We start from the raw sequence: 23,494 nt of genomic DNA on the forward strand, positions 1-23,494 counted from the left end.
ATTGAACTTAAATCACTATATGATTTAAGTTTAAATTATTTAAAACATAATTAAGAAGTATAACTAAAACGTTTCCTACCTTAACACAGAAGCTTGGTAGCCCACAACAGTTTCCCAGGTAAGGAAATCTCCAGACACAAGTGAAAGAGGCTTATTGTTCCTCATATAACCCGTCATAGCCAGAAGGGTGGGGCAGGATAGTACTACAGTAAGGAGTTCCAACAGAAAATTCACTGTAAGTTAGTAGATCGCCATATACATTAGCTTAAGAGCTATAGCAAATTTTCCGTTATCATTTTACAAATAATCTCAAGATTGTTTTGAAAAAGTTCCTCTACTTGAAATTGTCCTGTATGATTACGACCTTAGAGACAAACTTGGGTTAACAGTATGTTGCGAAATTTTCCTCATACCATTTAATGGTTGAATTAAATATATATTATCTATGACGGTAATGTGAACTACGACGTCCTGTTTCTGCGTCAGATACCAAGCTTAAATGTCTATTTTTTCGATGGCTCAAATGTTCGCGGTATTATCAAAAGCCTGAAAGTAAAACAGATACTGTTACAGATGATGTTTACATGCATCATGAAACATACAATTAAGATCTCTATTAATTTCATTACCAAGGTTATAGAAGTTTTGGTAACACTATCAGTAGAAAATGTCCCGAAATATCCGAGCTAACTATTGTTGTCATAGATGTGGTAAGCTCGAGAGCCTTGGAAAGAAATGAGCGAATCTGTTGTGTGATAAGAACTTTCCTTTTATTGATATTTCTATCCCGAAGCAAATATTCCGAAATATTCATTATCAGGGAATTTATTTTTAAAATGATAATTAGAAAAAGTAAAATAAATTATAACTCCTCCTTGGAAATGGCGCCCAGAATGACTAATCTCCAACAGAACAACTCTAACAGTAGCACAATAGAGTGATTAAAAGGTCTTTAATACGACATGTGATAATGCAAACCACGTACAAAATGTGCATTCTTACCAGCAGAAAACCTACTGAAATAGTTGTATTTGATTGAAGTATGATAGCTCCAATCAATTACAAAATTGCAAAAAGAATATCCTGCAAATGAGGTCTATCTGCCGAACGTTTCATTGAATATGAATTTGGATTTTAATGATGTTCATATATTGGTATTTTCTTTTTTTTCAAGCAGTAGAACAGAATCATAGCTCAACCACAAAGTAAATCTCCTAAAAAGATGGAATGGTAAAGATGGTTAACTTAGCCACCGCCTACGTCATTGTAGGACGAAACAAGTGTAGTTTATTTCATTATTAAATTATAGTGTAACAATTCTGAATATCCTTTGAAAGGTGATATTAAACCATCCTTGCTATTTAACTGCGTGGTATAAGTACTTACATTATGGAGATACTTTACTTAATCGGATGTTTATTATGTGTAGTGATGGTTTTGAGAAGAGAACAAAGACGACAACAATAAATATGCTGCTCCTGAGCTTGAATGGAAATATATTCATAACCATAGTGATTTCTTAGTCATTAAATGTCTTTTCATTTGAAAACGCGACGTTCCTTACTGGGATAGATCAAGAAGCAAGACGCGTTTATTTTTCTGGAACACCTGGTCTTTTTGTACCGTTTTCCGTGTTAGTCTAGCATTTGACCATGTTTTGCCCAAATTTCATTTAACTTTTTTTCCTTTTGCAATGTTCAGCATTAAAGTCTTCTACTGTCTTTCCGGCCAGTAAGAATTTCCTTATCTTCATTGCATTACGACCTGTTTGAACAACTTAATCAGAAAGACATAGAAAGAGATAGCATTTGGAGATACGCGATTGTATACAGCTGGAGAGACAAAGATCAACAGAAATAAAGGACACGAAGATATAATGCATTCATAAACAAGGTAATTTACCCATACTTTATCTAATGATTGCGAACGATTGGATGTGAAGGTGAATGTGTGAACATCACGTTTGATTAATAGGTGTTGACAAATACATACAAATAATTCAAAAGTAAACGCTGGAATGCAATATGAAATAACTAGTTTTATTTGTGTGTTTGTCCATCCATTCAATATCAAATATCATTACGCGAAAAGGAGCTGGACAGGCGAGGCTTTAAAAATAGAGGTAGATTTGTTAATTTGGGGAAGCCACGTAAATGTGTGGAAACTCTATACAACAAAGTCATGTCAACAGGAAAATCGATTTTAAGTATGACAACGAGTCTAATACGGCAGATATACCGTCCTCCGTCCACTGGTTATACAGTTTGTGAAGACAAAACGTAGACTTGGAGATTTGATGACAATTTTACTGTGTAAAATATTGCACAGAATCTCTCATACATCAGACTCCTCATCAGTGACATCCTAATTTAACATTAATATGATAAACTTATACACGAACGTACACTTTGTGTTTATTACATACACCAGTACAAACATACATTTTCTTTCACTGAATGCACACACTGAATACACACCATTATACAGTTGAAATATATATTCTATATTTCTATTTCACCTTAGAGATACATTGTTCATACAAGGACGATATCTCACGTTTTATCAATAATACATTGAGAAAAAAAATGATGGCGAGCAAAATCGATAATTTCGACGAGTTTCTGGAATCCCGTATGAACTGTACATGGATGTAGGATTCTCTAAAAAAACACGATTTCATACAAACATTAACATGAATATCAAAAATTGACAAACGACATTTTGTTTGCAAAATAAAGTTAGAGAGTTATTCCTTGTTCGTTATGTAATATAAAGAAATACTTTCTAAATTTACTTGCTCAAAATGTCTCAAATGCGCTTTTCTTATGTAATGCGAAAGTGAGATTGGAAGAATGTGACGATGATGACTCTGTTGAAGTCACAAAATCCACAAATCTACTACCTTGTGATTTGACTTGATTAAAAAAAACAATTATATATATATATGTATGTATCGCTGGACATGATAGCAATTAATTTCTTTTCTTCCAAATTAGGAAAGCTACAGTGTCTTAGAAACGTATGTACTGATCTCACCGCCCTGTGAACAGCTGTGGTTATTTCGGGTAAAAATCTCATTGTGGAAGCTGGTAATTATATATATCTCACTGAACAACAAGTAGGAGTTTCAAGTGCAATTCAAAGAAATCGGGGAAATTGTGTTTTGTCCAATGATTGCGACGGCACATAGCAGTTTGTGACATATGCTTCCAGTAAAAACAGAAACAACTTCAAGCAGAGCTGCCCAGTCAATCCACGATATCATATATTATATATATTATACCAAGCATCGAATAATGACGTTAAGTCTTTAGGCAGTGGCGCTATTATTGTTAGTGGTCAACTTTATCGATAAAATTATATTGTTTATATTAAACAACGTGGTCTTTATCTTATAAACCCTGTATGTCCGTAACTTGTGGTATAAAATAGAATAATCCAGGATCCCAAACGTTTGCAGGTAACAACGGCGTTTAGTACTTTTTAGTAGTTTTGTTATATCTGAAAATAGATAGAAGAAATAATTGTAATATAGTCATGTGGAGAGGAGTAAAGAAACTTATTAAGAAATCACAGGGAAATCAATTTAAAGCATGCCAGAGAGTATAGTACGAAAGATATACTGTTCCTCCGTCCAATAGATTGACAGTTTGTGAAGATAAAACGTAGCCTCGGAGACGTTATGGCAATTTTACTGAATCAAATATTGTACAGAGCCTCTCATACACCAGACTCCTCATTAGTGACATACTAATCAAACATGAATGTACTTATTTGAATCAATATTTAGATTATTTAGAAATCTCTAGACCTTTCCCCTTTGTTCAATCCATCAATCACAATGTTGAAACAGCTGACATAACAAGGAGCGTAGATACTTATCATTAAGATATATCGCCCGCTGAAGAGCGTGGACTTTACAAAGAGATGTTAAATACGGTCTGCTGACAGATCATGCTTCTTTGATTAAGTTAGTTGAGACGTGGGCTGTCATGTTGATAATCAGGAATTCTTGTCGTACTTTCGGCAGGAAAGTGTTTTATCTGTTATAATTTAATGCCATAGAATTTTCTTTTCTATTAAAGGCCATAATAGAGATAACTAACGACTTTGAATAGTTATTTTTGAAATACACACCTTTCCATAACTTGGGAACATCCTGTATGACCAAACTTAAAACAAAGAGATAAAGTATTAGGTTGAATGCTTACTTTCTTTAGCTGTTCTAGGTATCGAGAGAGGTGTGGTCGTAAGCCCTGTTATCTACAGCATATAACTTGTGTATAGTATCTACATCATCTTTAGTCGATCTGTAGTAGTATGCGTCGTTAAACTCTCTGTAAAAAATCATAATGGATTATCTACCTTGGAATAAAATCACTTTTGTAACGTTTAACCAAACAAAAACGACATGTTTGTGATTTGATATCAGGCTGTGTCCACATAATTCTCAAAAGTTATTGTTGTTGAGGGGAAAGTTATCTATTACATACCAATTTGGTTAATTGAAATTTTGTTCAAATAAGTAAGCAATTTTCTAAAACAATTCCGTTCCTTTTGATGTTGGTTTGCTGACACGATATCATTTATACCTGTATGTAACAAGTGCACGTTAACGTTTATATCTTAAATATTTAGCCAAAAGTTTAATGTTTAAAAGTCTGGAAATAATGTTTTTGTAGAAATGTCTTTTTCTCCTTTGAAATGATTTTTGGTTTCCTACATTACATACTTGTCTACATTGCTTTCTATGGCTTTATTGCATGCAGTAAATGCTGGTAATATTTTCAGTAATGGTTGCTAAAATTACTATATTAAAAAATCTCTCATATAGTTTATTTCGTTTTAAATCAATTAATTTTTATTCCATTATATACTTACTGAAAACTATATTCTCCTCTGTCGAATGGTCTTTTCTGAATACATAAACAGCTGATAAATACCAGAAGTAGTATGAGCACAGCGCCCGATACACAGGCAATTGTTATAATGTATTTTGATTCTAATGCTAGCCGTTCATCGGAACTTTCACAATAATCTCCAAAATATACCAGGTCTGCATTAGGCTTACATCTGAAAATGAACGAAAAACAGCATAATGGTTTCGTTAAACAAAACAAACTCTTTAAACTATTAAATTTTCTAAATTCTAAATGCATAATGATTTGTGAAAGATATATCAATCCATAGTTATATTTCTACAGTGTGACTATCTTTATCAAATTTGATTATTTTATTTTTTCCGGGCTAGGAGATCTCACAAAACAAGCGTTAATTGATATTTTCCTTCAATATTTCATTTTGAATCGTAATTTACAATTATGATGACATCAAAAGTTTATATTTATACAAAATATTCAAATCATATATAAAACAATCTGTGTTCAAAAATATCTGATTGATTTAGGAATTGATATGAAAGATAAGATATCTTACTTGCATCCAACCTTGCTCTGTTCATTTACATAACACGTGCCTCCGTTGTGACATGGGTTATCGTTCTTACACATGTGTACACACGTAGTCTCTCCGGACGTGTAAAGGCACGTGTAACCTAACGGGCATATATTTGTAGCATTACAAGGCGATCGGGAGTCCTCTAGGGCTGTAATGTAATGCAAAGTCAAACTATATTGAATAATTAATTATATCCGATAAAAAACATAGAATATACTTAATAAATCAATAACATTTAGTTAAAATTTTATTTAAATTTTCACCACAATATTCTAATTTTTTTTAAGTATGATAAAGAATTAAAACAAATTAAAGTAACAAGCTGGCAGCGAATTAAACGTTGGAGAAGTTGAAGAGGAAAATGTCCTTCTTTCAAGGTCAAACTCATATTATTATGATATATACATTATGAAAATTATAAAGCTACTGATTTGACAGCTATTGATTTACCATTTATCTGTTTATCTATTCATTTAAAGTAGATTTGAAGAGAGTTTGTGATGATGATATTTAGAATTTTTCATAGTGATGACGTCAGTATATAATAATGACAAATTTTGGCTATTTTTAAAGGTCACTAAAATTTGATAATTCACGATTTGTTACCAACCTTGGGCAAATTCCATTCCTCTTTGGTTTTTGATATAGTTCACACTAAGCTCCCCAATGTTGGCTGCAAGCCGCATTGATTCCATTTGTTCTTGGGCATCATTTATCTTTTCCATAGTGAGGTTGTAGGCACCAGGGGTTCGATACAGTGAGGCTGATACACTGAGCGAGTAGGTACACACAACACTTCCGCGCCTGTTAATAAAAAAACATAATTTAAAATTTAAATGATCAATTTAAGAAATACTCTGGATTCATACTGGTATTGCTCCAGTGGACAAACTTTCAATAAGAAACAAAGTTGAGTTGATAAATATGTAACGAATACAGGACTTAGACAATTGCGTTTATTGACAGAAAAGAAGATAAATGTATTTCCATGCTTCTTTGCCTTATTAGATGCATGTAACATACATAGAAGATATTTTCAGTATCTCTGTAATTGCGGTTTCACTTTGAGTATTTGAAAGGAATACTGCACTGACCATTTCAGAAGAAAACATCTCTCTAATATTGATTAAAATCATGCTTTAAAACGTCGTTTTCCATAATAAGAGTTTTGTTTTTAATCTCGACGGTATGTTCTGGTAGTATTCTGTTCCATGTACCTGAGTAATTTTCCTACAGAGAAGGGCGCGCAAAGTAAGAGCATTCATTTTTGCTTTGTACCATGTCAACCATATCCAAACTAGGACCATGATTATCAAATTGTTCAGTGAATTATCATTTGTTGAAACCTAATTTCGGTTTCCTTAATTTCCTTTCTCCAACATGTTTTTAATCACCTCATTATTACTGAAGACATTCTATCTGGATCTATGACAGATACTGAATATATAACGACATTCCCTTCTTTAGAATATGCTGTTCCCATGATAAAGCTTTAATAAATCATAAATACCTTACCTTAAATCAATAACTGTCGAACTACGAAGGCCAGGGATGTGAATGTAAACAGACTCTAACTGAAAAATTGATAAAATACATACAAATTTACGTATCGTTCAATAAGTAGCTATTTTAAAATTTTAACACGATTTCTTTTATCTGGGTGATATTCTGTGATCGTAGATGACATTACAGTAAGATATGTATATTGTTGTTATTGACATCTTATATAAGCTTATAGATATACAACATAGATCGTTGCATTATGGTAATGAGGACCTATATATAACTGAACTGGTATAAAATTACTTACAAAGATTAGGATTTTGTTCGATATGCTTAAATAAACCTTTGATGTTGTTACGTCATAGCTTGAACTCCAAGGAACGTTAAAGGAAATTGTAAAATGTAACGGGAAAACAGCTATTGCTGAAAGAGAAGAGAAGTTTGGTTTTATTAAGCAATCATTGAGGCGTAAATAATACACAAAAAGGACAAATATCAAAGTGTTGAATCTAGAAACGTGTAGTCTGATAAAAAGTTGAGTTATTGGTTTAATGTAATATCCAGGCTTGTCATATGTTCTTTAAAATTTCGGAAGACTAATATTATTGTTATATACACGTTTATGTTATTCATCACGATATAATCATGATTTTGAATAAGTTAATTTATTTTTCGTGTTTTAACTAAGAATTTGAAAAATTAATGTTTTCGTTTATTATGAGGTTAAAGTATTATTTTCGATGTGATATATGTTAAGTTTGAAATAAAAATCTGAATGGTCGTTTTCCTGTTGATTGTACGAACTTACTCCATTGAGGTTCCACATTGTCATACGGTGACGGAGACGCCGTCACTGATGACGATGGTAATGACGATGACGTCACAAGTGAAGATGACGTTAAGATAGGCGTTCTTCCCCAGGCTCGACAAACTGCTATGCAGTCTATAGTTGTTGTGGATGGCGTTGTTGTTGTTGTCGGAGTTGGTGAGGTTGTAGTTGTGGCTGTTGTGAACGCATCTTTAGTTGTTGAAGACAATGATGTTGATGTGTTGAGCGCTGTTGAAGTCGTAACTTTATTAATTGCAGTGTTATTGTATGTATCAGTAGTATAAGCAGTTGATGAGAGTGTTGCGGACGTTATATTAGAATTCGTCGGACTTGATTTAGTCATATCTAAAGTAGATGCTGTAGTTGTTGAAATTATCTCACTTGTATTTAAATTCGTAGTCAAGAACGAAAATGTGGTATTTGAAGTTACTCCCGTACTTCCTTCAGATTTAGTTGCTGAAGAAGCAAATGGAGTATTCGTTGATGTATCTGTTGCGGATACGGATGAGCTAGTCAGAGTTGGTGTATTTGAGAGTGCGTTAGTGGATGATGGGTTGGACACAACGCCTGGTGTTCTGGGAGATGTTACGGATGTAGATAAGTATTCTTTACTTGGCGTCACTATTGTTGAATTAGCCGTAGAGGTCAAATCTGTTATTGGTGTTCTTGTTGTCGTTGTTGATTTTAATGGTGTTGTGTTCACGGATGGCACTCTTACTGTGGATGCGAGTGATGTTGACGGTACTGTTGTTGTTGAAACGAATGGAGTATCTTTGGAATGTGTTGTGACCGTGGTATTTGTTACAGGACTTGTAGTGTTGGATGTAACCGGGATTTTAGTTGTAGATATCGATGTTGTCATTGCATCTGTGGATGTGGATGAAATTGACGATGGATTAGTTGTCGCTTCTGTTGTGAATAACCCGGATGTCATGTTTGCTGTTGTCATGCCTCCGTTTGGATCAACTGAGGAATCAGGAACAGTTCTCGATGTTGTCGTTGACTCGGTAAAAGACGTTGTTTTTATTGATGTAGTTGATGTATAGGTCATTGCTGAAGTGCTCCTTGTCGCGTCACCCGATATCGATGATTTTGGTGTGCTTACTTTATCGTTTGTTGAGTTATCTGAGGAACCGTTTGTTGTTTGGTCGACTTTCATGCTTGTTGCATCTGATGTCGTCACAACAGTTGTCGATTCCATTGTCTTTGTTGCTGTTGTTGCTGCAGTTGTTGTTTTGTTTGTTTGTGTTTTAGTGGTAGAAGTGATAGTTTGGGAACTATTTGTCTGATTTTGAGTTGTTGTAATTGTTTTCGGTGATGAATCTTCTGTAGTAGACGTTGATCCACTATTTGATACAGCTGTAGATATTTCCCTCTTCTCTTCTGTACTAATTGGTACATTTGTTAACTCCGGAGTCGTTGTAGATGATTCATCAGTAGATATTACAGACGGGGTTGATGATTTGTCCTCGGGTAATGTTGTTGATCGATAGGAAACCGTTTTTGTTGTCATATTACTCGTTGTGGTGTTATCTCTAGGGTTACCATTAGACATTGGAAGAGTGGACTTAGTATCCAGAATAGATGATGTCGTGTTCATTTTTTCTGTTTTGTTTGTTACAGGTGTTGTAGATAACGTAGCAGACGAGCTTTTCGTTTTATCTGAAGTTGTATTTACCTTGGTACTTTGATAAACTGTGGTTTGAGATGGATCCAAAGTTGTTAAAGATGGAGTATGAGTATTCCTGGATGTGTGTGCAGCTGCTGTTTCGGTAGTTTTTATAGTTGGCGTCATTGTTTTTGCATTGTTTGATTCATTAATGGTAGTCATCGATACGTTTACAGTAGTGAGGGAAATAGATGACACCATTGTTGTATTAATAGCTGTATTAGTCGGAGTTGTTTCAGCAGCTGTCGATATGGTAGGTTGCGTTGATGGAGTAAATTTGGAAGATTGTCCCGAAGAGATGGTTGTTGCAGTAGGCACATACGTCATCAAAGTGGTTGTGTTAGACTGTGTTTGAGTTGAAATAGTGGTTGTGGTTGGTGTATGTGTCGATGAAGTGGTAAGTTTTGTAGGAACTGATGTAGCAGTGGTTGAGGTAGTTTGTGTAGGAGTTGGTGTAGTAGTAGTTGAGGAAGTTTGTGTAGGAGCTGGTGTAGTAGCGGTTGAGGAAGTTTGTGTAGGAGCTGGTGTAGTAGCGGTTGAGGAAGTTTGTGTAGGAGCTGGTGTAGTAGTGGTTGTTGTCGAAGCAGTAGTGGTTGGGCACACACTGTAGCACATAGCGAATTCTGTAATAAATAGTTAAAGCGATCCATTACAATAACATAATTCAGTTGTGAACTTATAGTGAATATATCTAGTGTTTGTACTAACTCCAATACCTTTATTTGTTAGTACAATGAAGTTACTGTTGCATTTGATATAAACCTTCAGTTTGTGCCATAAAAATCATATTTCGTAATTAATTGGACCAAAATTACCGTTATGTCAACAGAATCTAAATTCAAACTCATTATCAATAAAACCAGGCACACTATGAACGAAAGATTGACATGGGGACTCCTTAAAAAGAGAGTCAGGCCAGGTGTGTCAGAAGAACTGAAACTAATGACTCTTTAACTGGCAACCATAAACGCTATTTATGATGGTATGAATTCATAACAACAATAACACAGAAAGTTAATACAATGAAAACGAAGTCATACTTGATTTTTTACATAAAAAAGATGAAAAAGAATTAGGAATATAACCCCCCCCCCCCCAAAAAAAAAAAAAAACCCAATAAAAAACATGTAGATATAGCACACATTATAAATCACCTGTATGTCTTTTGTACAATCTTCCATACATATTCATGTGAAATTCTTACCTGGATCAATTGTCATGGCATTGCAGACGGAGAATAAATATACTACCAGCACCAAAACCAAAACACCATTTTTCAGCATTATGACGTGTTGTACCTGAAATAAACAAGAAATACAGATGATACCTTATATATCATACAACTATTATCCATTAACTATAGATCATACAACTATTATCCATTAATTATATATCATACAACTATTATCCATTAATTATAGATCATACAACTATTATCCATTAACTATAGATCATACAACTATTATCCATTAATTATATATCATACAACTATTATCCATTAATTATACATCATACAACTATTATCCATTAATTATATATCGAGATATGTAATTCTCTAACGCTTTTACTCAAGGAACAAGGGAATAATTTTCTGACTCTTAATTACCTGATGCAAACGAATGCGATTTCTTAATGATATACATGTACATTGAAATTGCCTCAACCTCAATGCTTCAGAAATAGAAACATAACAAATATTCAAATTCATTTTCCTATCGATTTACAAAAAAATAGTTTGATTTATCACGAAAAATATGAATGTTAAAACTATTACACCGATATGAACAAACAGCATTTACAATGATTACCATACTAATGAAAGGACGGCTTGACTTCTTCTCAATAGATATACATATCGTTTATATTCATGTAGTTCTTTCTTACTTGTTAACACATTAAGGAATTGTACAATGCTATATGAACCAGGACGTTTTAGTTCTCATTAGTTTCCCTGTTTGTTCCATTCTTGTATACCTTAATTTCACTTGACATTGCTTAATTGGATTAACCTATACTTATATGACGTGTGTTTTCGTTGGAGCAGAATACGCTTACCCTTTCGGAATACATGGTTTTATTCTCCTTGTATTTGTTCCAGTGTCTTAGTGTATATCGTTCTTTTTGTTTATATTTTGCCCTAGTTTTATTGAATTGGAGTTGGGATTATGATAATTTTGACACGTGATATATTCCTATTGCTTATTAGGAAAGTAGTCCAGTGGACGTAAATACAGTGATGTCATTTATATCCACATGTAATGTCACACTGTAATATTGTACGTTATTGACGGAGAAATCTACTGCAGTTTTACCATATAGTAATGTCTGCTTCTCTCGGTTAATCGATCAGGTTGGTGATAACAATGACAACACAGCATCAACATCTTACACAATACACCATGAACCATTAAAAAAATTATCATGTGACACGTGTCCCGCAGATAAACAATGTGCAGAAATGATATGCATCGGATATGCAGAAATCAGAAAATAAAAAGACCAGCATGTCAACTTAATCATAATTCATTTCATAAGGCAAAACACGAACAAAAGAAAGAGTTGTACAGAGACGCCACTAAAAGTACACAGAAAACAAGACCAGGTGTAATAGGATGTGTCTTCTGATTCATTGACGACACTCTTCATGTAAATGTTTGTCAATATAAGTTAGTAATGTCATGTTCCAACATGAGAACACGATGAACAACAACGGAACCACGAGTACCAAAATAGAAGATTTCCCAATGAGGTAATTACGACGACTATAAAGCCTCCCTAAAATCTATGGAAACCTTGTGTTGCGAGGTGTTCTAAGAAAACGCGTCCATAATAATATTTTTTGGATAATATAGGTCAAACATATTAAAGTAGATAAATTTAAATTGATTAATCTAAATAATTTTATACTAATACATGTGTAGAGGAACATATAGGTATGACTAAGTCACTGTGGTAGTAATTCTGTCCTATTTAAAGGCTATATTCACATACCTTCAATATTTACGTGACTTATCGCGTCATTACAAACGTTCAAGTATAAAGTTCCTGTCAGCTCTATTTCACAATACCTATCAATCATGTCGCACGAGCTTCAAACTTTTACTTGACCTCAATATCTGTAATCTTGAGCCGGAATCTCCCGAAAAAGGATTGTCATCGAATCTTTCGATCTTTCTGTAAGATCTTTAAGTGATAATAACTTTAAATTCTGTCCAATGTGATAAACTGAATGGGATTCAAAGATATTTGAATTCCGATTAAAATTTAATAAAGGTGAGGTCGTTAAAGAATTAAACAAAACTACAATGTAGTATCTGTTTTGTAAATCGGACTAATCACAAAGTATTTACTGGTTTAAGAAAAAAACTCAGGAATTCCATTTAACGTGTTAAACTTTTGCAAAAAATAGAGTACATGAATCACCAAGGCTTAAAATAATTGGAAAGGAACAACAATCAAATCAATAAATCTTAAAAGAAATGTTTCCAAAAATTGTATAGAAAAAATGCCTAATGAGCTGTTAACTTCATATATATATTATACTACCATGACATTATATTATAGCTAAAGTTATGACTTTTAACTTAAAACGAAAATTGAGGCTTATTTACATACACTTAAGAATCGCTTAGGAAATTTTATATAGTTATATATATATAAATCAACTAATGCTGAGATCTAGTCTATTTTTCTAGAGACTATGGTATTCTAAAATAAATATGTCTGGGTTAACTAAATGTTTGTTTTAAATGATCGATGACCTGGGATGTTCCCCTTTAAGCAAACATACCTATCACCCCTGTCGTATCATAGGTGGCACCTCCATGTGTGGACAAAGTTTTTCCGATATAAATAATGTCAGTGGACAGAGTAATCCTATGAAGCCCAGGTCACTCCCACGCCTAGTTTATTGGTCAAGATAAATGTCGAAATATTTTGACATTTTAGAATCAGAGACACACAAAAACCCTTTAATACATGGGGTCATCCCTGTGTTAAGATAAATATGTACATCTTTGGTCAATTAAGGTATTTACAAGAGGTGAGGTTGAAGGTTATTTGTGTAGTGGATGAAATTGGGTGACCTTTCATCCATTCAATAAAGCAACAATTTACACAATAACTTTCACCAATGAAACATAAGACGACTGCCTATTTGCAACGCTCGATGTTATTACATTTTCAAAAATCATTCACATATAAATTTTCTTGATTTTGAATCTTGTGTCTCCTAGAAGGACGAATTAGCTGTATGCTTCAGTTTACTTTATCATCTATCTCTGTTGTATCGTATTCTAAATTTGTACTGAAATATGATTACTAAAAAAGAATTACTAGAGAAGGAATGCACTACACATATATTTTGACACATAAGAAGGATGCTTTGTCCGTTGTTAAGCATTCAACTCCATGTTTGTTCCTTAAAGGAAATTTACCAAGTAATTGAGGCAGAAAAATAAATGAAGTCCAAATTGGGATCAAATATGGCCGAAAACGTACCTTATCCTTTGAAACAATAACTATCAGTTCATGTGTAGTTCTTGTGGTAGTCCGGGTGGAAGCATGTCTTATGTGTTATTCAAAATGTCCCTATGGTATCAAAGAGTTCTTATAGTATCAAAGACACACACATGAATAGCATTCGTCAGTACAAATAAGTAGGGTGAATAAGTGAATAAGTCTATTTCATACAGCGGTTTCGTCCTTCTACAGCCAGTTAGTGATACCAGGGACCGACACCCCTGAAATCTAGGGGGCGTTATCGGAAAGCGACCAATCGCAACAAATGTAAAACAACAGATGGACAAACCTTCACATTACTGAAACAGAATTGTCCTGAATTTACATTACCACAATAATTAATATTGTAAATATTCAAATGTATATGTGTTATACATAGCATAGAAATCACTTAAAATTTAAGCACTTCTGTGCCATTCGATACATTAAAATATCAATGTGGAAAAAGTTGATGACAGCGGTAGAAAAGTTCCAATTTAAAGAGTCGATCCACATAGGCACGCTCCTTAAATAACCTTAATGCACTGACAAGGCATTAAACAAGAAAATACATAATAACACGTTCGAATAACAAGGAATATATGTAGAGCGCATTTGCTTTGTTATTCTAACATATTTAACAAAAATTGAAAAATATGTGAAGATAGTAATGGTATTGCTTTCATTTGGGTTCACATTTAAATTATCTATTGACTTCTTATTTAATATATAAGTGTATAATCAATATTATTCTGTTTATAATCCTATTTTTGTTAGCTTGACAAAGCGGTAAATAAGTATTTCCGTAATTTTTATTAAAACATGCTTGGCTATTTCCATTTAGTACAAGAAAACGTCAACTGACAGACAAACACGTTACACAAGGTTTCAAAAGACTTAGCTTGTTGAAAATCATGGGTAGATTTTACTATCATCATAGTGATTTCATTGAGTAATATTCGATTGATTTGTGCCAGATGTGTTTGATGCCCGTTAGTTTCCCTGTTGGTTCCGTTGTTGTATACATTGTTCTCATCTGGGAACGTGTCATTACTTACTTGGATTGGCGAGTGTCCTCGATAAAAGCTGAAGACGCTTGCTCTTCCGGAACAGGTCTTATCCACCTGGTAATGTTTCAGGAGTCATCTTTAAATAATCCTTTGTTCATATTTTGCCCCAGTATTATCAAATTTGAGATTGGATTATGATTATGTTGACTGATTAACTGAAATATACTTTTCATCGAGTCATTGGGTCGTTCAACATATTCTTTTATTTAGTAGATTTGAATCATTTATGACTAGCACCTGTGTAATTTGCATGGCTCTATGACCGAGTTTTATTCAACACTCATTTTGGTCAAGAAATATATTGATCAATGAATTTTTAGATCTTTGGCCAAGATTTCATCGATTTTTGCATAAAATGAATCTGAATGAAGATATAAAGGATTTCGTCGTTGTGTACCACTCAAGTGCTGATAAGGCACTGATAACGATATTCTATATATAGTTATATAACGTGATCAAAAATCAATACTCGTGTGGTTATCTCAGTGTTTGTTAGTCAACTGAGCCTGCTAGGAGTTTGAAACATAATAATAACATCAATAAGATATATTACATTAGTTATACAATTAGTATTATACTTTATGAAGATCTAGATGGTTCACGGATATATTTCACTGGTGTAAATGTCAACTAAAGACGTTCAAAATCACCAGGTTATGCTTGTATATCGGATTAATATTGATTTATGTCGTTAATATATTTGTGATTCATGGAGGCTGTATATAAATAAACACAAATTATATAATCCCTCATTTTCCGTTGACATTGTAGGAGAAATGTTAATTTGATCGAAATACAACACACTTAACTTGACCTTATGATTATCTGACAATCGAATTATTAAGGCAAAAGTTAGATAATAGATATTGACTTTCCCCTGCAACTGAAGATCACGTGACGGAGTGTTCGTGGAGGTCTGCTTGCATATTTGCATGTGATAATTAAAAGCAGACATTACACAATTGATAACAGAAATCAACCCCTTACCATTTTGTTTTTCTGTTTTTCCTTTATAAGTTATGATTTGTTGGATACATACAAAATTATCTCGATGCATGCCTGGTTTTATATGATCAAACTTGTTAATTCTTTTTGTGATTGAAAGCTGTCACAGAACACCAATAATACAAACGTAAGTGTATTATAAGGCGTTACAGATTACAACAACAACAACAACGACGACGACGACGACGACGACGACAACAACAACAACAACAACAACAACAACAACAACAACAACAACGACAAAAACTACAACAAACGACAAAAAAAAAAAAAAAACAACAACGACCGACGACAACAACAACAACGACCGACGACAACAACCACAAATTAAATTAACAATCTGACCTTATTTGTTACTTGCCTTTTCAATCAGATTAATTACCTTCTCTTAGTTTGACATCCCCATTGTCCCTTAAAAGATCAAATGCCTTACTGCAGTTGTTAGTGTTGGAATATAAACACAAATTATGATTGCGATATTTTACACATCTCCTCTTTTTATTTCACCAGAGAGATGTAACAGAACACTCATGTAACTAAAGTCATGTTAATAATTTCTAATACACATTAAAACACTAAATATTGTAATAAAGGGAGAGATTTATATCTTAACAAAATACTTACCTTATTGTCGTCAGTCAGTTTCTCCTTATCCGAAGTGTATGAGTGTAATACAAAGTAACGATATACGATATGAATTCTCCGGCCTGAAGGCCTTAACATGGGGTTTACCTGTAGATTAATCTGGGTGCGGTTTTCAGGTGTGCAGATTGAGAAATTCCACACCTGAGTAGTATAACGTTATCATAAGATGAACGAGATACTGTATCAACGAAAAAAGACAAAAGGTATGGTAGCAACAATCTGGGAGTAATCTTTTGTTTACTTCAGCGCGGGTCTGTCTCATGAAAGACTTGTCATCTTGGAACTGATAATGGCCAAGGTAACATAGTAAAACTCTCCAATCAGGTCAGTGACGGTCCGAAGGGGATTATTCAACGTTAGGCTAATATTTGCCCAGTAAGATACAACATAAATATGCACACAATATGAAAGGTAATCATTGAGCGAAAACAGACTGCTACAATATCAAACCAAGTCAAAGTGGCTGTTAGTTTCGATGCTAATCGATATGATTTTTTATCAGTTGATATCAATAGTGGCGTGTTATTGAAGTGTGTGCGTTATGATAAAATAGTTGACGATTTAAAGATGTACAAAACACATATTTAGATAGTACATTTAGAATTAAATAGGCAATGAGTTTAAGTAACAGTAGAGTTGGTTCGTCCTTCTAGGATTCATTAGTAATGCTATTAACGGATTAAAATATAGAGATTATATATTACAGTAAAAACCTAGACAAAAAGGTGTACAAATTCAATAAAAATGAAAATGAATGTAAAAGAATTAACAGAATACAGTGTATATCAGAATAAAATGCAAGTCTAGTTGATATAATTGCAAGTTGATAAACCAGGATCAAATAAAAAGATTTTTCAAAATGGCTTCTCACCAATAACATTGTATATAATCATATTAATCAAATAGGTTTTTTCCCATTTTACTGGTAACATTTTGGATAATTCTAGGGAGATTAATTTTATCTTATACGATGGTATAAATTCAGGTGTTGGAATAGCCGAGTTATTGGGAGGGTGGCATGAACATTCTTACATCAGGATACATTGGAACCATTTGCTATAGATTCATACAATGGACGTCTAATAAGGTTGTAAGGAACCTCTTAGAGACAAATATTGCATCTACTCATTCATATTCATATCTCTGATATGTGTCTGCCCTTATTCATATAAGGTGGATCCACGTGTTGACATTAATTTATTAGAGACAGTAAATCTCTGAAATAATGCCCCGGAGTTATAGAAAAAAAACATTTCGGATTCTAAGATGTCCAAAATCTATTTGCAACGAGTACAATAATAAAAAGATATCTGCATCTTTCGATTGGGTACAATAAATAATTATTATGGTGTTGAAGCATGTTCAAGTTGCTATACATATCATATATATGATTTTATTTACTGATACACAATTTAAATTGTCCATACTCTCAAGCTATGGCTCTTTCGTTGATGACGTCCTGATGTTTATGACGGCATTAAGCTTTGACGTCACCATGGAAAACAAGAAAGCATTTATCTAAACACAGCTGGGCTAGGACATATACAGGAGTTAAATAACAAATATTCATATGATGTGTTATTTCACTGACAACAGTGTTGCTGTTATAGATACCTTTTTTATTACTTCCTTGTTTGTATTTCAAATTACATACATATTTTGACTGAGAACAAAAGAAATAATTTTGTGATCTTACTTGTAAAATTTGAAACAAATGTAAAGCAGACTTTCACATAAGCTTAGTGAAATAAGGGGAAGTTTCAGGAGAAAACATTCTCAATTTCTGCTAAAGCCACTTCAAATTAATTCCATTACAAAATATTTTAATGCTATGTTTGCTTAGAAGAAAGTTTTTCATTGTGGTAACGCTGTATATCTAACTATCTGGTCGCTATGTTGACCTAAATGTCTACATATGAAGACTGATTTGTAATTTAGGCTGTATAATAATAATAATAAAAACCCTACTAGATATGAGAGATTACCCAGGCAAATATGGCTGGTAACAGCGAAGTGATTTGAGTGTTTAAGTACAAACCATTGTCAGTGTTATCATAGGAGATGTCAAACCCCTTTATCACTGAATAGTGCGCTCGACATATCGACGGTAATGTGCCATTTTCCGGAAATAGATGCTTCAAACTGTTACATGGTAGATATTGGTCTCCCAGTTACAATTCACACAAAGGAAATCATATGTGTTCATTTAACACAACAAACTGAAAATACAGACAAGGTGACGAAATCGTAGTCAGAATTCGAAATCGATAAAAGGAGGTCACCCTATAAACTCAAAAAGAGAGTTCATGGCAACCCTGTAAAATCATAAGGACGATAAAACCAGGTACTCTGGAAGGGTAGACGTCTATTTCTCATGACGGGAGATGCTATTGGTCTTGTATAACAAGTTCGCTAAATAACTTCGTGAGTCGCCATTCATATATATAGAATTTCTGATAGATGAAATTTTCGGTTGGAGATCAGAATCAATGTGAATTAATAGATATTCTGTCTTATTACAGAATGAATTCGACAGTTTTGTTGACATATGAAGAGTATTAAAGTTGCTCGAAGGAATAACTGAGTTCATTGATGACTGTATATAGATCAGTTAGTGTGTTGATATATTATTGAATGACAAAATATTAATTCCCTTTTTTAACTACGAAATCAATAAACCCATCCTTACTTGGAAATGATCCTATTCACGTCAATACACAAGCATGAATTCACACCTCTACGAATTAATGACATTTTAAACACGCGAATGTAGTAATTGATCACGTGGTTTTATCAATAGGAAACAAATTTCTGAAACTCTTGATATTGATTCATGGAATCAGAGGGTAAACAGAATATCTAACCAGTTATATAATTTAAATTGAAAGAATGATGAATTAATTTCCTGTCCATCTCACATGGCGGTATTTGCTCATGTCTACTTGGATGAGAAAACGTGTCACATTTTATAATGTAATGTAATGTAAAGGATATTTTTCAAAATTGTTTCAAAATTCAGCTTGCCCCTTTATACAGTATATCTTTCCAATAAATATCCTTTTCAATAACAACAAGGAAACGCCAAAATGTCAGCATAATCAAATTCTAAACTCGAATTCAATAAATCTAGGGCAATATATGAACAAAAAAAAAGATTTACACGAAGTCTCCTGGAAAATGACATTGGGAATAAAACAAGGTGTCCCGGAAAAGGAAGCATCTTTTGCTCCATCGACGACACCCACCATATGAACCTTGGTCAACCCAAGTAAGTAATGTCACGTTCTCGAATGAGAATGAGGTAAACAACAATGGAACACGTCCAGCATTTTTGTTGATCATTTGAAACCATGTGTTATACGATTGCCCGTCAGTTAACGCATTATTGCAAGCAATTCGTGATAATGGGAAAAGGATATTGAATATCGAATAAAATGTAACATGAGTTGAGGAGGTAGTGATGTTGCTATCCAGAAAAGAAAACCCATGATCGTGAAACTGAAAGCATCACTCTTACGATGCTATACTGCTTTATGGAAAGCTGTCCCTGTTGATTTCGTTGTAGGAAAAGAATCAGCGGTTGATGTAAACGAGTCTATCTTTTCCTGTATTTTCGATTCCGTGGGTAAATACGATAGACGTGGTCTTATTACACGACTGCTTTTTAAGCGCGCCAGATCAAGACAAAAAGTATTTGTAGACTGCCAGGTACTTGCAATTAAAGAAAGCATCTGTGAAATGCAGTTGTGTTCATGGAATAAGTTTTATTCAACACAAAAATATAAATTTCGTATTTGGCTTTTTAATATTTTTGTAAATTAAATTTAGTGACTCTACCAAAATAAAAACCCCTTAAATTTGCCATATAATCCAATTTCGTTGTAGTATATACTTGTGCATCAGTCAATCTGTTGTCAGAAATGTCGACTTGGATATAATCTATCAAAATATGATACAATAGGATATGCCAAGTGGTGAAATCTCAACAGCTTCACAAACGACCAATGTTGAGTGTTTAGATAAGGATTATTAGTAAAGAAACACACAGCGCGTATCATTCATATTAACCCTAGTTTGACCTGCAAACTCGTACAGTAATTACTGTGGACAATACGAAGGCATACTGTCCAATATTTGCTCTTTAAACCATGACCACGATTTCTCATTAAGTCATTAGATTTAATGAACATAACCATAGGACTAAATTAATCCTTAATTAATGTTATATTGCTGTTTACATTTATTTATATCGAAGATATAATATTCCATTTCAGGGCATGTTTACTACTTCCTCTTTTGGGAATACTGTTGGCATGACTGCTTTCTGTGATGTATACAGTAATTCGTTTCCTGGAGATACCATTGATCACATCACACATGTTGTGATCAGATTAAGATTTACTACCACACTTGTATGGTATCTCTCAGGACATCCTTTAGGATTACCTTTCATATGACAAGAAATAAAGAGATTTTATGACGTAGCATCACACTTAAATAAAAAAAATCAAATTAATTCTGATCGATACTAACAATCAACCAGACTTGCTAACAATTGATCCTTAAACGTTATGTCTACTCTTTATCCTTCCTGTCTCTATTCTTTGGTACACAAGGTAAAACATTCCTTTGTTCATATCCTGCCATTTCAATACCAGTCAAATTAGCTTACCATTGATCACGGAAGCATATTTCGATTCTCTATCCTTCTGGTTTTAATTCCTTGTTACCTAAGGTCTTGATGCAAAATTGGTCTTTGTTCATATCTTGCCCTTGTTTTCATCGATTTCCGATTTCAACCACGATCTCGTGGTGTTTTCAACATAACTGTATATTTCAGAAATTTTCTTCAGGTTGGTTATGTCAATAGAATTAAAATTCTTTTCACAAAGTCATTAAAAGATTTAAGCTTGACGGTTGACAAGACAGTGAAGAATCAACCATTTTTGCAGTGTTACTATAATCCTATATACATTAAGGTCGAAAATAGTGTGACGAGATGGACACTAGGTTTGTTAAAACGTCTTATGAGCAGTGATCAGAAACACTAATCAGCTACAAATTGTAGCGTTTCTGTAACCTGCTGTAATTCTGCAAGACCACAAAAATATATATTATGTATTGAATGGCGGAATTCACCCGGAATAACCTCGAAATTGATACTATTTTTATTACTTTTTTTTTCAATGAAACTACTATTTGAATATATACTCAAGGTATACAGGATCGCAAGGTTACATTATTTGCAATGTCTTGCAAACGCGTTGTTAAAACACCATGAATATCGGTCAAACAACTCTCTAGGTTACTGTTACATTGTGCAAAGTAGTGATGGATTAATTTTTATTCTTATTTAAAATGTTAAACATTATAATAGACGTCTTGCCTAGAAGCATCTTCAAAGTTTACCCTACGCTTTTTATCCCCTGAGTATATTATATAAACTGTATATTTTAACATGCTAACACAACTGACAAAGGAAGACGATGTTTGATTCGTGCCTATTCGGTCTTCGAACTCACGATCTACAGCATCAAATCGCCTAGCCAAGAAATTCGACAACTACCTTACAAACTACACCACCCCGATAGGATCCCAAAATGATATTTGAAAGTTGCAATAATAGACATTCGGAAACTCTTGACATCATCATAGTGGCAAATTGTCAGTTATGTGATATGAAAAACGGGAAAGCAAAGCATATAAAAGATGGATACCAATTGTACATAGGATATATATTAAATACAGGTACAATTTAAACGAGGAAATTCAAATCTGAAACCTTTAGAACAACATACGTAACTGTATATGATGCACTGTGTTCATTTATGGATGCTTGAACATGGTAACAAAATTGATGAAGGTAGACAATGTTTTAATCGTGACCCATTCGGGCCTCGAACTCACGATCTACGGCACCAAATCGCCTAGCTATACACTATATATATCTATAATATCATATTAACTATATAAATTTATAATTTCATATAAAAAATTCAGCCAATTTACTAACCTTCCATATTGGTTAAACATAATCTGTAAGGTATACTGACTTCCGTTTGCAAGCTGCAGTGGTAATATGATTTAAAGATCACTATTCATCTTGAAAGATGCACAAAAGACGCACAAGTCATTGTTTTTACAAATATAGGGTTATATTTCAACAAACAATGAATTCACAGATGCTTTGTCCTTATACTGATTAAAAGAAAAGGTGAACATCTACATGGGGAGATTAGTAACTAGTATAAGGATTATTAAACGCCAAAAGATACTGTATTTTAATAACTGGAGGAAAGATACGTGTCATTCTCCTCAAATGAAACATTTACGAGTGTTTTTTTTTTTTATAGTTTTTATGTTAGAGATAAGACAAATATCATTGTTATCAATACTTCAATCAATTAACCTTTTTATTGGAGATTAATATCAATGAGGCGCGCGCGTATCCTGAATTATTGATTTTTTTGTCTTTGCCTACATATAATTGGTGGCTTCGCAAACGCAGCCACATAGTCGTTTTAAACGTACCTTTGTGTTGAGAGTGGATGTAAATGAATGGTTAAAGACATGAACAAACATGCTGTTTTATTTACAGGATATCTGCTCCTCTCAAACTGTAAGTATAACTTAATTACAAAAGTATGTTTTAAAGAATTGAACTACAACATTTAAAATAATACCTGAAACGTTTGTTGTCATTTACAACGAATGCCAACTGAAAATTTCACTTCATTTCATCAGCAAAAGTAATAGTTTGATGGTTTTAATAGGGTCATATGAAATTGCATATTTTCAAAATAAATAAGGATATTG

At 33.4% G+C, this 23,494-nt stretch overlaps 1 protein-coding gene across 1 annotated transcript; it reads right to left on the reverse strand.

Annotated features, from left to right (window-relative positions):
* Positions 1 to 4,225: 4,225 nt before the first annotated feature.
* On the reverse strand, positions 4,226 to 11,528 carry LOC132550439 (mucin-2-like). Its single transcript, XM_060214507.1, has 10 exons — positions 11,514 to 11,528; positions 10,663 to 10,756; positions 9,308 to 10,081; positions 7,769 to 9,010; positions 7,268 to 7,383; positions 6,973 to 7,031; positions 6,068 to 6,261; positions 5,437 to 5,605; positions 4,882 to 5,073; positions 4,226 to 4,337 (listed from the first exon to the last, which is right to left on the reverse strand). Exons 1-10 carry the CDS (start codon positions 11,526 to 11,528, stop codon positions 4,226 to 4,228), a joined length of 2,967 nt encoding a protein of 988 aa, XP_060070490.1.
* Positions 11,529 to 23,494: the final 11,966 nt, after the last annotated feature.

This window comes from Ylistrum balloti, unplaced genomic scaffold (assembly GCF_031769215.1).
Source record: "Ylistrum balloti isolate Yb309-2 unplaced genomic scaffold, AGI_CSIRO_Ybal_v1 Utg370124, whole genome shotgun sequence".
Taxonomy (NCBI): domain Eukaryota; kingdom Metazoa; phylum Mollusca; class Bivalvia; order Pectinida; family Pectinidae; genus Ylistrum; species Ylistrum balloti.

Bases quoted from the DNA above. Each gene is read 5' to 3' on its own strand.
- LOC132550439 (XM_060214507.1), bottom strand. The intron at 10,082-10,662 runs GTAAGAATTTCA...TATTTATTACAG, and splicing joins TGCCATGACAATTGATCCAG to AATTCGCTATGTGCTACAGT. The intron at 9,011-9,307 runs GTAATATGACAA...CAACAACTGCAG, and splicing joins TAGAGATAACACCACAACGA to CAACAACAGCAACAAAGACA.